General features: G+C 34.9%; 1 protein-coding gene across 1 annotated transcript; it reads right to left on the minus strand.

Moving 5' to 3' along the window:
• Positions 1-302: 302 nt before the first annotated feature.
• On the minus strand, positions 303-14420 carry DEPDC1 (DEP domain containing 1). The gene is made up of 12 exons (XM_034433224.3): positions 14257-14420; positions 13259-13524; positions 12645-12795; positions 11575-11684; positions 10411-10541; positions 9826-9873; positions 8870-9010; positions 7632-8492; positions 6789-6961; positions 5575-5751; positions 3718-3903; positions 303-1491 (listed from the first exon to the last, which is right to left on the minus strand). The coding sequence occupies exons 1-12, from the start codon at positions 14302-14304 to the stop codon at positions 1351-1353; spliced, it is 2433 nt and encodes an 810-aa protein (XP_034289115.2). The 5' UTR covers positions 14305-14420; the 3' UTR covers positions 303-1350.
• Positions 14421-15543: the final 1123 nt, after the last annotated feature.

Raw genomic sequence — 15543 nt, forward strand, 5'->3', positions numbered from 1 at the left:
ATTTATATAACAGTTATATAAAATTCATCAACAATTCAGCTACTTAACCAATATCTGCTAAGTGTTTCTTAGCCTGCTCAACTAACATTGGTAGTTGGTTAAAACATTTTAATTTGCTAATTAAAATGTGTTGGCTGCATCATGAATTTTATTCTGATATGTTCCCTTTTGTCTTTTTAATTTATATTTGTATTAACTGGTTTTTATAAACAGTTTTAACTGTTGATTTTTATTTATTTTTTAATCAGATCCATCTGCTGTGAAATTTAATAAAATAAGAAAACTAAATAATTTCCCCACTATACAAGCTCCTTTTTTTATTCTTATAGTTAGATAACAGAATATAATATTTCTGCTCCTTTCAGAAGACTCAAGGCTCACTGCAAAAGCTTGTTTATGGTACATTATAAATGGTTCACATAGTGGAGCATAGAAAGGGAATGAAACAATGTCTTTTAAATTGTTCCATTTAAAATTCAGGTCTGCATATGTATAGTAATATATTTTCTGAAACATTTTTTTTATACACAATATAACTGAGTTATTAGCATTTAGATAGGTTTCATTAAACAATCTCTTCAGCGATTCTTAACAATCTGATATTTGCAAATATATATCATAAATAGAAAATACCTAGAAGGAAAACACAAACAGGAGTAAGATGGGGAAGATAGTCTCAGGAATCTAATTCTACTAAAGCAACATAAAAAAATGAACCACAACTAGCAAAGTTATGCTAACTTTGTTAAGCATAACAAAGATGTGAGCACATATAAACAAGAGGACCATTAATTACCATTCCAAACGATTAGAATGAATGAATGAATGGTTGCTTTATGGCTGCATAACCAATATTGTTCACTTTTTCTAACCAAGAGTTCAATTTCTACAATAAAAGTGAGGCTGGCAATCATTACCTTTATGGCCATGCTCCATGCTCACTATTCTCAGCTGTGTTATTTAACTCAGCATTAACACATACAATATATAAATAGATTATATACTGAAGATCAACATTAACACAGTATTGTGGTATTCAGAACACAGTATGTTTCTTTTAAAAACAGTGCAAAGAGTTACAACACATGTTGTTTGTATTTATAATTGTTACTACTATATTTGTTTGCTATTGGTATATTTAATATGCTCTTTATATCTCATTAAGCATGAAAAAAATGGAACTATTTATAATTTTGGAATTATTTTGTAAACAATGGCATTTATAAAATACACTTCAGGATTCATGAAGAAATTTTCATAAAATGCATACTTGCATGAATATGCTTATTGAAAGATTTCTAATGTTCACTTTCAAAAAGTTTCTTTATAAATATATAAATGAGGTATAGATTAACTTTTCAAGGTAACATGTTTGGACTTTCGCAAGCTAAGCATTGGCTGTTTAATTGTAGGCTTGTGATCAAACAAGATGGCTTCACTTTCTGAAGTTGGAAATCTGCTCCGATAAATCTCTGGATATTCCTTCTGGAACTGTAAATCAAAACAGTAAATCATCAATATAAATCATATATGTTATCACATGCATATTACAAGGTTTTTAGCCAAATCAACTAACAATTCTTGCAAATATTTATTCCTAAATCACAAGTACCCTTAAATGTACAATGGAAACTTGTACATGTAAATGTAAATTCCTATTTCTGGTCTTGCACTTCCATAAAAAATCACATTGCAGGAAGTGTGTGATATTCTATGGGCCTACATCTTTACCTGTTTCAAAGGTTAAAGAATAACTTATTTAAAAGTTCATTGTTTATATATATATATATATATAACTTCTAATCCCTAATTTTACTAACCATTTTGTGTCAAAACAAAGATAGGATTTATAAAAGTTATGGGCAGTGATTTGCAATGGTTTTCTAGCTGAGAAACTAAACACAGCTAGAAATCTGGAATCAGAAAATTGTTGGGTCTTTTCTCAGCAACCAATAAATTCTTATTCAAGCAACTCTAAATTTAAAAGTAGTCAAAGACCAGAAAGAGATGATGTATGTGTGTGCGTATGTGTAAATGTTGTGTGTTCTGCCAGAATTTGGAACAGAAACAATGGTTGGTTGTGATCTCTCTATCATGCCTAATAAGGGATATAGTTCTTTCACTTATGTACCTTTACACTTAAAATTACATAACAGCAGATGCATTTCATGATTGTGAGTACTAACATATTCATATGAGAATCAGGACTCGTTGCTGTTCCTCTTAAATGGAATGTGTACATATCTAAAGCTGCCCTTTAGATATATTGGAGTGAAATTCCTAGCACATTTGTCCAACAGTCATACTAATTTGGAATCTTGTGAGTTGTAATCCACCACATTTAGAAGACATGCTGCTGTATAACAGATGTCAAACTTTAAAGTCTAGCTATGTTATAAAACACAGTCATGGACTTTTAAATGAAATAGTTTCAAGTTTTTTCAACTTTTTTTCTCAACTTTTTTCAATCTTCACAAAGAACGTAACAGGGAAAAATAAAGAACAGTAACTTCAATGCTGTGGCTTAAACTCTGGTAATTTAAAGCCAGTCTTCAGTCATGAGACTTGTTTAATACATTCTAGGACAAGTATAATTCTATGAAGCAATTTGTTCAGAAAAAAATCCCTCTGTATTAAGCTCTGCCATAGATGTTCTACTTTGCCACAAAGCAGATTACAATAAACTGTGTCAGGTGAACTTGAATAAAGCAAGTAAATATTTAGAAAACAATTGTCTAGTATCATATGCAAGTTTTCATAATATATTCATCTTAAAAGTATTAATGTCAGAGATGATGCTAACTGCAAAACACAATGTAACAATCCAACACACACTCTGGATTAAGGGAATGTGTAATCCCAAGAGTAAAGAACATTTCCCCAATCTCTAGTGGTAATCTCTAATTTTCCTAATCTCTAATTTGCTCTTAATAGTAATAACACGCAACCTGTGGCACTTCAAGTAACTGCTCAACTATAAATCATCCTTGAGGAAGCATTGCCTGCGGTGATATCTCTGGAATGCCATGGATTGTCTGTTCCTAGTGTAACACACAATGCGGCAGCAAATCTAGTTTTCAAAATGCCCTGCCATTTAGTCTGACTCTATGTGTTATTTTCTAGACTGCAGCTCTGGAAAAGAGGATGTTGTGTTTACCCATTATGGGTTTTAACACAACTGTTTGGGCTGGGATAGGAACTGTCATCCTGCCATTCTAGAAAATCCTTCCATGTTGTACTCATCCAAGAAGGATATAAAAAGAGAGGACTAATAATTATTTCACCACTCTTAAATGTGCTGATATCACCTCATATCTTTAACAGAGATACAAGCCTGATCCAGTATAATAGTTAGTTAAAGGTTCTAGCAGGGGAGTAGATAGTGGAAATCCTTCACAAATCTAAGGCAACGGTTTAGGTCAAAGTTGATATTCTTGACAAAAGGTAAAGATTCTTAAAACACCACTTTTGCTATTGCAGTCTAAGTCCTCATTGCACCACAATAGGTAAGAGTGGTGATATAAAGTGGGACTGTAAAAAGCTTTCAAAAATAATCTAGCTAAAGGGATGCAGTCCTATGTTTTCCACAGAACACATTTATTTCCAGAAAAAATAGTTTTGTTATCCAGATCTATCAAAAATAAATCAATCTCCCCAAAATTACTTGAGGCTTTCTTGGCAAGTAATGATGTCTAAACAGTTCACCAATCTCATTACCTGTTTAAGTTTTTTCCTCTTCTCTTTCAGAGATAAATTTCTATTCTTAATAATATTTTCCAAAAGTTCAGCTACTGCTGCCTGAGAAACAGAAATCTTCTGTTCGTCAAATTCCTGAGATGTAATCCTCATGCAATAGGAATAACTTGGAAATATGGTGCTCAGTTCTTCTTCAAGACATTCCATCTGCAAGCAAGCAAAAACAAACAAAGAGAACAGGATAGACATTTTAACAAGTTGATGACACCACCAATTCTGGCTAAGAGCAAGAGTTTCAATTCTGAAGCACCAATCTGAGATCTAAAACAGTGGCCAGTGAGAAGATCTCTGATAAGCCAGAATTCTCTCACACAATTTAATATAAGAATAAGATGAACATGCTTATAGCAACTGAAACACCTCAGGAGAATACGATAACTAAGAAAATAATATGAAATGAATCCCACAACTAGAACTACTTTATTTTGATATAGGAGCCTGTAGTTGCAATGCTTAGCCTTCAATTCACTAGTATGTACAAATGCAACTTCATTAAATTCCCCTGATGACATTAAAAAGAAAAAAAGAGGAAAGTCAATATCAACTGGACTGTCAAAAAGCACTTCAGAAAAGATGACTTCATTTCAATACCTAAATAGGTTCTAAGGCTTACATTTAATGATGTATTATGCACACTCGATCACACTTCACAAGTAAGGGTAACATATTCTTTGAATCTTGATTGCTGCATATTTTTAAAGGGAAAAATATCTAAAACTTGAGATATTCTTATATACCAGTGATGGTGAACTTTTTTGGCAAACCGGAATGAGTGTGCGTGTGTATGATCACCAGCCAGCTGGTCTTCGCACGCTCTAGTGTGTGAAGACCAGCTGGCCAGCATGTATGTGCACATTGGAAACCCGAAGCCCAGGTGGCCAGCGCTGGTCTTCAGGTTTCCGGCGCTCTGGTGTGCATGAAGACCAGTTGGCCAGCGCGCATGTGCATGCCGGAAACCAAAAGACCAGCTGGCGATAACACACATGCCCACAGAGGGCTCTGCATGCCACCTCTGGCACACGTGCCATAGGTTCACCATCACGGTTATATACAGATGTCACTGTAGGTTCAAAGAAGAAGCTAAGTAAATTTTCAAAAACTCTGCTTTTGAGATAGCCTCTGAACAATTTAATGGCCCCAATTATGAGTTACTGAGCTGCTGTGTGCATCTGAGTGTACTTTGGTTAAAATTACAGAAAATTAAAAACTTTGGTACCGATTCCTGCTCATAACCAGTTAAACTCAAAATTGATTGAAAACCAAATTGAATGATGAATATGTTATTTCCACAAAATCTTCACTAGGAACTAATTTATAACTGAACTCTAGCAATCTATAGTATTACTATACATTTAACAATGGTTTGTACTCACATAAAATATTTTTTCAATGCCTGTTAAGCGTGAATAGTGTCTTATGGCTTATTTGAATCTTGGTGATCAGGATGCAAATTACTGCAATTATTATTATTTTCTTAAACTTGTTCAAAAGTTCAAGACAGCAATGAACAGAAGTTCACTCTTCATGTATTACACTGCAAACTGGCTATGGAAAATAATAGAAATGCCAAACCAGATAAATCATATCTGGTGGGCATACAATAATCTATTCAGAACAAAGTCTCAATATGGGGAAATATATACCGGTAACATGGACTATAAAATGTGTTATTAATGCAAAGCATTTTATTTAAATCTGAAAAGTAACAGTAATGGTCAGATAAGTTTGAAGAAATAATTCCAAGACCATGGCTGTTAAAGCAAAGTATTTATCTGACTCAAAAGACGTTAACAGAAATAATTTAACTGTTTTCCTCACCTCAGTAGTTTTTAATGTTTCAATGTGATCTTGAACTGCAACTTGTAAATATATAGGGACTTCTAAAATTTCCTGTTGGTGATCCATTAGAAAGGAAACTAATCTTATGGCAAGCCACTCATCTAGATCCACTTCTTCCTCACAGCATAGTATACAACGAGAAAACGTCTGTATCATCTGGAAGCATTTAAAATTGCAGTTATAAAACACCAAGTATTGAAATAACTTTCTTCTACAGTAGAGAACTTTTCCAACAGTTTGGAGGCTGAAGACCACATCTGATTTTTAGTATGGGGGAAAAAAAAAGCAAATAGCAGGACAGCATAGGGGAACATGAGTTAAATGTGCATTAAATAAAAAATTACATTATGTTCAATATTGTTTACATAATCAATCCCCATGTTTAATATCTCTTTCTATTATGCATATACATTAGATGGCAAACTTTGAAGTGTCTCTAAAATTTAACTCATGTATTTGGGATGGGGGGGCTGCATCACATCCAACTTTGCATTTTCAGTGCTTATTTGGATGTTACAAGCAACAAGGATCTGCATGCAGTGAAAACATAAGAGTTGCATGCAGATAATAAACAGACTGGGGGAGGACAGGTGAAATGTTTCCTCTCTCTTCTGAAAGTGAACTGTGGCTAAAGGAGATCTTCCTTCTCTGGATCCTTACCTATTATAGATATTTATTTATTAAATTTATACGCTGCCCATCTCACTCTGCAAATCATTCTGTCGCTTAACTCTGCACTCTCCAAAGCGTTCTGTCCTCAACATAGAAATTGTTTACCTATGAAACTTTTTATCACAAGCTATAAAGGCATCAACTTAGATTGGTTCAAAACAGATTCTGATCATGGAAGATTGTATCATGACAACTAATCAAGACAGCTATCTTCAGTTTTCAGAATCAGAGCCAGCTGCTGGAGGAGAATAGTAAGAGAAGCCTTCTGATGCTGCATCTTTCAGGCCTCCTAAAGCCACTTTTGAAATGAGAAAGCCAAGCAAGGTAGGACAGCAGAACATATTTTTGTTGACTTAAATTTAACAATTAAATGCTTAGGCCCTTCCTTGCCAGTCTATAGAAGGCCATTAAAATGTTGGCAGTTGATCAGGCACGCAAGACAAGGCAGGGAGGTTTGAATACATTTGTCAATGAGGCAACTAGAATACGTGCTTAAAAACCATAAGAGGAAATAATCATACCAAAGATCTGGTGCCTACTGAATCATGAAGTCGTGGCATATCAACATTTTCACTCAGCCGAGAGATCATGCGCATTAAAAGTTGAAGTTTTCTGCGATTTGGTGGTGGAAGCAATAGGCAGCAAATTTGCAAAGCTTCAATTGCAACTCTTTCTGAATGAGGTTGCAACAAATCTAGAAAATTATTAAATGAGGCATTATTTTTGCAACTTTCCTAGAAATTAAGATTCACTTTTATATCATTAATGCAAGTTAAGTCTGATTAATGTGCATGTTATTATTTATTTGTTGGTAATCTAAACTTTTCTCTAGAAACATAAGGTAACTCACATGAGGAATCTTCCTCACATGGGGAATTTTATCCCCACATTAATTCTGTGAGGTAAATTGGGTCGAGAAAACTACTAGCCCAAAATTATCTTCCATGGCTTTGGCAAGAATTGAAGTTAGGTCTTCATAGGTCCAACACTTTAACCACTACTGCACACAGCCTCTCCTATTGTTTTCTATCTGTTTAGGTACTAAATGATTAGTCATTTAAAATCACAATGCAAAAGATCCAAGTTACTTAATATAATTTGAGTCATAGAAATACCAGCATGGGCAAGGGAACATACATTTTGCATTAACATGCGTTCTAGAAAATATTGATGCTTGCAGAATAGATAGCATTAGCTTTAAAAATTATTTAACTTCACAAGCTAATGAGTTTTTTTAGCAAATTTTGTTGAAACAGTCAGTTAAAATACTAGGATTGGCAAAATCACCCCCCTTAAAAAAAAAAGCAAGCACACAAGCAAGTTAGTACAAATGCATACAAACATGCTCCACAAAGCAATCTTACGTGATCTGCCAGTCAGCATAAAGAAGCTGGGAGAAAACATGTATTCTGAAAGCTGTGTTGCACTTTTGTGGAATCTTTTATTGATGGCCATATCAGAACCCACATATTTACTTCCTGTTTTAAGAGCCAGTCGGCTAGTGCTTTGAGTTTTGGAACCAAGGCTTATTGGACGTGGTTTTACTGTGATCTCTGCAACTGGAGTGTGTATGCCACACAAACTGGAGTTTTTAATTCCACATAGACTCTGACACCGGCAAAGTTGTTTTGATTCCGGGTTGCCACTAGATTTCTCTTGGTCAGGAATACTTGATGCAGGAACTTCCTTGAAACCATGAGTCTGTTTTTCACTAATGTTATCCAAACATAGATCCAATGAAGAGATTGGTTTACTCTCAGAGTGCAAGAGTTTGTTCTCATTATTTGTTAATGGCACAATATGAATTCCAGATCGAGAAAATTGTTTAAATTCATCCTTACTACAATTGCTTGAGGTTGTCTCTGCAATTCCCTCCAAAGAGTGACATCTTGCCTTAAGCCTCAGAGGCAGAGCTTGTTCATTTTTCAGTTGTGAAAGATTCTGACAACTGCCACTTTTTTGTACATGAACAGTACCACCTTTACAAGTCATGTTACGGTGCTGAAAATTCATGCTGCATCCTATTTCATTTGTATGCCTTTTAGAACCTTTATCAGAAGTGTCAGATTCATCTTCTTTGTCAGTGTCACGCTGAAGCAAACTTAGCAGAAGACATTCGGTTGACTTGAACGAGTTTAAATGACAAGGTTTTGAACATACCAAATCGTTCTGGATACCAACATTTCCACTGGATCTGTTTGGGATTGTGATGTAGCCACACAAAACTATCAGAAAATGAAATACAAATTCAAATGCAGGCAATTTAGAAGCACAAGCAACATAATCAGAAAAATTAAAATAGAGATTAATATTTAAAAGTTAGTGGTGCTGAAAGACTGTACGTTCAGTCAGAAGGTATTCAGAAACACACATGCAAAGGATAGCTCACATATGCAAGTGTACATAACAAATCATATTATGATTAGCAGTCTGCACAAAAGCTAAGGTTATATTATAAATAGTAATTACACTTTATACTTGATGACTTATTCTGTGAAACTAGACATACTTCTTTCCAAAACTAGTATACGGTTGTGGCATCTTAGATCTTCTCAACTATATACCAGAATTCTATACCACCCTGATATGAATGGGTACATACCTAAGATCTTCACAAATAATTCATAATATTGAAAAGTAAGCAAAGGTTCAGAGAGACTAAGAAAATAATCAGCAACTGTTTTGAATACATCTCGCTCAAAACCCGTGTATGTTGGCTGACTCGGGTCATTACATCTAGGCCCTGAAATGTAAGAGGAAAGAAATCTCAACAACACTGATCTCCATGATATATCAAGTCCTAGGAATAGCACAGCACTACTTTTCTAACATCCTACATTAACAATTCATCAGATTAAATTTATGAAACCAAATAGGATACTACTGGATACAAGATCTTATCTATGTATACATGATATAGCAAAATCACTGAAACCTGTTCCTTATAATGAACCTGTTATAAAGAACAGGTTCACTGAAAAATGCTTCATTTCTGATGCATGTTTTTCATTATTCTATACATTGTATTCTTTTTTATTGGCACTTTATCTCACATTCATCTTCTAAATTCAGATAATGTAACATTTAGAGCAAAATAAATTAATAGAGTCTACAAATATAGTCAGGTCAGACGAGGAGACCTCAACTCATTGGTAGCCTCACATTGCAACGAACAAGGACATGCATTCAATTTCGCAGCTACTAAGATTGCTGGCCGAGCAGGTACAAAGATACCTAGGGAAATGATTGAAGCCTGGGAAATGGGCCCTGATTTACCACTAGCTTATAAGGGACTTAGGAGTAAAGGACTTGGCAGCACAAGGAAACAACAGCCAATGACTTAATAACTGGCCCTTAACATCCCAATCAACAACTAAAAAGCCACACACGACTAGGCACCACATAAGTACTACACATATAATAGCCCAAAAGCTCAGAAGACTAAAGCTCCAGTCCCAGTGACTGATCCAGATTGGATCACGCTACAAACATAGTGTTCACATTCTGTTTACTTTTCTTCTTTTTGCATTGTATTTTCCTTATATACTTTTAACTTACAGTTGGCCAAACACTTCATAGCTGACAATACCCAGTGAGGGAAGTCTTCTGCAAGAAAAGGGGGAGAAAAAAGATTTACCAGCTATTACTTATATACCCAAACTACTGAAACATATTTGTTATATTTGTATTTCATCACTCTTCCAAGGACTACAACAGCACATATAGAAAAACACTTAAAAACATATCACTTTAAACTTCATATTTACTATACTACAATTCACTCATTCCATCTTTTGATTGAATGGAAATCTGAATTTAGCTTACCCGGTCCCAACACTGATTTTTAATGATAAAGATACTTCAAATAGAAAATTGAGAAGTGGAACACACTTAATAGGTCAACTTTTTAAAATTTTACTCATAATTTGAAACTGCATTTAAAATTAAAATATCTATCAAACCAAAATGCTATAATCTATTTACCTAGAACGATTTATGACATAGTTTTGCTGTAAATGAATGCAGATCAAGCTTTTACGTTTAATACAGGTGCCTACATCCCCTAATACAAAAGATATTATATCACACTTTTCCTCATAGTTAAGTTGGAAAGAACTTTAAAAATTACATTATAGTACTTGCCTGATTTATCTTGTGGAAGAACAACTCCATGTTTAGTTGTATTAGTCATGTTATATATTATGTAGCGAGGAATTATTTGTGCTGGATTCAAGATGTGTTCTAAAGATGGTATACCTAAAATAGTTTGCAAACTATGAAGAGGAAAAATGCAATCAATTCAGAAACCTAATGAAACCTTTTCAGCAATTCTCAAGGAAACAGGCTTTTAAAAATTCAATATATCTTGCTTTAGGCAACTCAAAAATGGTTAAGAATTACATTTTACATAGTATTGTCAACAAGCCAAATTATACACCATATATAAGATGTTGACTTAATCATGGGGTGATCAAAAGAGAGAAACATTTAATACATCAGAAGAATTATTATCTTGTGGTTCCTCCTTAGCTTTCATTAAAAGAACTAGTCTAAATTCTAGAAATGTGCAAAATTTATTATTCTAAATATGGAATATTCTGGGGAATAACAAATAATGCTGATTCATCTGGTTTTGGACATAAGTGAATAGTTTTCTCCAAGTAAATGTTTTTGGAGAGGAAGTTGTTTGTAAATCTGAAATACTACAAACTACTTTCTATTCTGGAAGATATAAAACTGATAATGTAGAAAGGCTGGATTGATGTGGTCTGGGAAAAAATGATACTCCTGTGTTCTATAGAATGTCACATTTTTGAAAGGTTTTGCACACGATTATAAAATTCCCTGTATTACTTAAAGCATTCTATAGATAATGAATAAGAGGATTAGTAAGATCACATAAGGAAAAGACTGAAAGCTAACAAACTGCCGTTTTAAGTCCAATAGCAATTTGATGAAGTTCTATAGCAACACTACAATTTCCTCTATAGATAAAATGATTTCCTAAGGTAATTTCCTAAGGTAAACTCCTTAGTTAAGTAATTTAAATAAAGAATTTTTATGATACATTAGAAGTGGAGAAACACAACTCTTTTTCATCAGTTTGATATGTTAGTTTTCATAATTTTGATTTTCAAAATATTGTGGAAGAGCAAGTGCATATAACATAAGTTTATATATCAAAAAATTGACTTGAAGAGTACTTTTTTAAAAAGGTCACTGGGACACCAGAATAATCGTTTTTCCAGAAATTGTTAATCTTATTTCTAAAATCTCTGGGAGAAAAGAAATACATCTGTTACTTACTGTATCATAACAATGTTTCGCCAAACTTCTTCTATATCTTCTTGAGTTATTTGTCTGCCACTTGCTCCCCATTTTTTATCATCTTCATATTTCACATTTTCTTTGTTGTTCTGCAAATACAGAATTACAAACATGTTGTAAAAGCATGAGACTTTTATTCAAAATTCAGCAGAGAATAATTTTAGCTACCTAGTTATAACCCATTTTTTTCTAATCTCAATTAATCTGGAAACTAGCAGGAAATTGCCAGCAGTCACACTGACACTTGCTTATTGACCAGATGACCTTTACAATATTTATTTCAAAACACAGCCGTAAACTTTGGAAAGTGGAAACCATTAGTTGCCATCGTTTTTAGCAGAAAGGTACAGATAGTCCTTGATTAACGACCACAATTGAGCCCAAAATTTCCATTGCTAAGACAATTAAATGAGTTTTGCCTTTCTACGACCTATCTTGCCACAATTCTTAAGTGAATCATTGTAGTTGTTAAGTTAGTAGTATAGTTGTTAAGTGAATCTGGCTTCCCCATTGACTGCTTGTCAGAAGGTTGCAAAAAGTGATCACATGATTCTTGGGGCTCTGCAGTTATCATAAAAGCATGCTAAGTTGTGTGAAAAATGGTTGCAAGTCACTTTTTTCAGTGCCATTGTAACTTCAAATGATTACTAAATGAACTGTTGTTAGTCGAGGATTATCTGTAATGTGTAATTTATGCAAAACAAATAGAAACTTTATATGACCCTAAATGACTCATTCTTTGTGCACAACAGTTGGACATAACTGCAAATAAAATTAGCAAATCAAGCTCACTTTTGGTGGGCCAAAACAGAAACAAGAGCCTAATCAAGATCAATTATTATTAGACCTTTTAAAAATGATCCATACTTTTAAGTTTAAGAATAATCATTTTTTAAAAGATTACAAGGTCTACCCAGAAGAACCTCTGTCTTCAGGACCATCAAAACCTTAGAGGAATGATACTCCATATAAAGACTTCACCTTGATAAGGTTCAGTTCCAGCTGTTTCGGCATTAAACTGTAAACACAATTAATCAATAATAGATTACCTGACATTCCTGAAGGTCATGTTTTTTAGGAGTTCTCTTGGAGTACTGAGGTAATTTAAATATGCTTTCTGGTTTTTTGGGTACATTATGCAGGGTTTCTTTCAATGGATATCGGCGTGGCAAAATTTTAACAGGGGAAGCTGAAGGAAATCTATAATTTGACACAGAAAATATCAATGTAGCAATTTAATTGAGTTGTAACAAAACTCACAGAGAATTTGTCCTTTTGCAAGCTAGATTTAATATCCCTATTTGAAGATAAAAAAATATTTGGAAAAGAACAAACATTTTCAATACACCAAATAAATAATTTTCATTAGAAAAATAGGTATATCTGTCACTTTTTGGTACTACAATATAGATTGTGGCATTTTATAAGATACAGCACTCTTGGTACCATCAAAGCATTTATTATATTGGGTTACTAAATTTGATCTTTTGAAACAGATTTTTTAAAATTCCATATTCTATGTGTGGGTAAAATGTCCAAGTATCTCTGTTCCAGTAAGCCACAAAATAAGGAACATTTTTTCCTTCAAAACATTTCCAGTCAAACATTTACTTTCAATATATGATAATTTTTTACGGATTCTGTCAATAATTCTATAAATTACCTGTACAAGTTATGATTGTCATCCAGATTTTCTGAACCCCATCTTCCTTTTATGTCCTCTATCACATGATTTTTAAGAAATTTCCTTAACAGTTGAATAGTTTGCTGCCTAGTAACTTCTGGACCAAAATTAATATTATTCCTGAGTAATTCATGAAGCCAGTCGACTGCTTCAGCTGCAGTAAAACAATTTCCATATTTTCTAAAGTGTTGTCTGTGTTTCTTTTGTGGCATTTGTGCCCGAAAGTATTTAGTAACTTCATTCCACTGTAAATCAAGAGAAATGAAATTGCAAATGGAGAAGACACAGAGAAATAAAGTATATACGGGTATTTATTTATTTATTTATCAAATTTATGCTAAGCCCCTTTATGTTTTCAAGTTATACAGTCCAAAAAGTACACACAGTGGTCTTTATTTTGTTAAATTTTTTTTACAAAACAGTTTAATATATTTGACACTCTTCTGCTGCAACCAAGACTTTACTAATACAGAGTAACATCTTCATTTCAGCTGTCAAACCTGGTGACATCTTGTTACTACATCAGACCAAACTACAGAGCATGAAAAGACACCTGAAGGTTCATCCACAAGACCACTTAGAGATGCTCTGAAACGTGGATTCTCAAGGAGAGCAAAAGAAACTCGGCTGAATCCTGGTTTTTTTAAATGGAGATTTGCCTGATCATCATCCAGTGACGCTCCTGTCACTGATGCCAACGGGAATTAAAACGTGAACAAACCAACCACATATTCGGAGCACCTCTCCCGATTGGCCCGTAGATTAGGATTAGGATTAAGTTTGTAAACTTTCGCGGACTGCGCTCTACTACAAGAAAACACCTTAATGTTGGGCTCGCACGTAAAGACAGGCGTAGATGCACCCAATACAACATAGACATTTCTTGGGGAGAAATAACTAAGGAAGGGAAGTCAATGAGCTCCCATAAGAACTGGCCCTCCAGAAAGCCCCCTCCCCGTTTTTTGTTTTTTTTTTACCAGCTTGGTGGCGCGATAAGGTCCGGGAGAGACCACCCGATTCTCCATCGCGGCTACAACATAGCGCAGCCAACGGACACAACGGACAACGGTAGCTGTGAAAACGTCCACACGAGCAACCGCTGCCTAGAAGTTTGAAACGCGTTCCGGAGTTTCTGATTGGTGAAGCTGCGGGGTCGCGTGACCCAGAAACCGGAAGCCAGGTGCGCGTGCTCGGAGGTGTCCCGAGCCACGGGGACTTTACTCTGTGGAGATGGGGAGGGGTTATAAAAGCGGAGGAAAAAGTGGCGGTTTCTTCACTTTCTTACGGAATGGCAAACGGGGCGGGAACTCGCGGCCGTTTGCTGATCAATTCTCGGCCTTTTGGCTAAGCTCGAGTGTAGTGGGTGTAAGAATCTCAGAATAGTTGAAGAGCTGAGTAGCAACTAGCCAGAAAAGAAAAGAAAAGTGTTTGAAGCCTGAACTAGCCCTGCGGGATGGATCTAAACACTCACCGTTTAGTATTTTGTGAAACTGTTACAACCTGAATTTTTGGAAGGTTTATTACAAGTTTTTCTCCTTGGCCGAAAGAAGATGAATGAATGCCCTCAAAAATGCCCTCAAGCTATCAAAAGTGGTTCTTATTTTTGAAAAAAACAAAACAAAACGCTGTCAGAATCTATCTCTCCCCACCTCCCCACCCCCAACTAATCTCAACTGTCAATAACTGCTCTTCCATCTCCCACACCATCCAATACAACTGATGAAGCCTCCAGGATAGGAAGCCAAACGGCTTCCTCAAAAAAATAAAAATAAATCACTCCAGTTGCTTTTTCAAAAATAAAAACCACTTCATAGAACTATGACCTGAATGGCTGAGAATCTTCAAAGACCCTGAAAGTCTGCATACCAATAGGCTAATACTCAATGGTGGGATTCAGCCAGTTCGCACCACTTCGGGAGAACCGGTTGTTAACTTTCTGAGCAATTTGGCAAACTGGTTGTTGGAAGAAATTATTAGGGCAGAGAACCGGTTGTTAAATTACTTGAATCCCACCACTGCTAATACTGATATGTGGGGGGAAGGGGGGGGGGAACACAGAGGGAGCTGATTTTTTGAATTTATTCAAATTTTTATTAAAAATATAAAAATAAAGCCATAGAGGGTCAGATGACCAGCATTAGGGTGAGCCCAGAGGGCTCAAAGAGGAAAATAGTACATGGCATCAAATGCATCTTCCCCCAAGAACAGCCAGCCCTGTCTCCTACTGAACTTCCCTCTGCCTGTCAAAGCTTAGATTATAAACA

Source organism: Pantherophis guttatus, chromosome 3 (genome assembly GCF_059756535.1).
Source record: "Pantherophis guttatus breed Tessera chromosome 3, ASM5975653v1, whole genome shotgun sequence".
Classification (NCBI taxonomy): Eukaryota; Metazoa; Chordata; class Lepidosauria; order Squamata; family Colubridae; genus Pantherophis; species Pantherophis guttatus.

What these genes read in the sequence shown, in the direction of transcription:
- DEPDC1 (XM_034433224.3), bottom strand. Translation starts at nt 14,304, where the DNA reads ATGGAGAATCGGGTGGTCTCTCCCGGACCTTATCGCGCCACCAAGCTG. An exon ending in CGAAACATTGTTATGATACA is followed by an intron (nt 10,542 to 11,574) that starts GTAAGTAACAGA and finishes TCCTCTTCATAG; the next exon opens with TTTGCAAACTATTTTAGGTA. An exon ending in ATTATTTGTGAAGATCTTAG is followed by an intron (nt 8,493 to 8,869) that starts GTATGTACCCAT and finishes ATTTTCTGATAG; the next exon opens with TTTTGTGTGGCTACATCACA.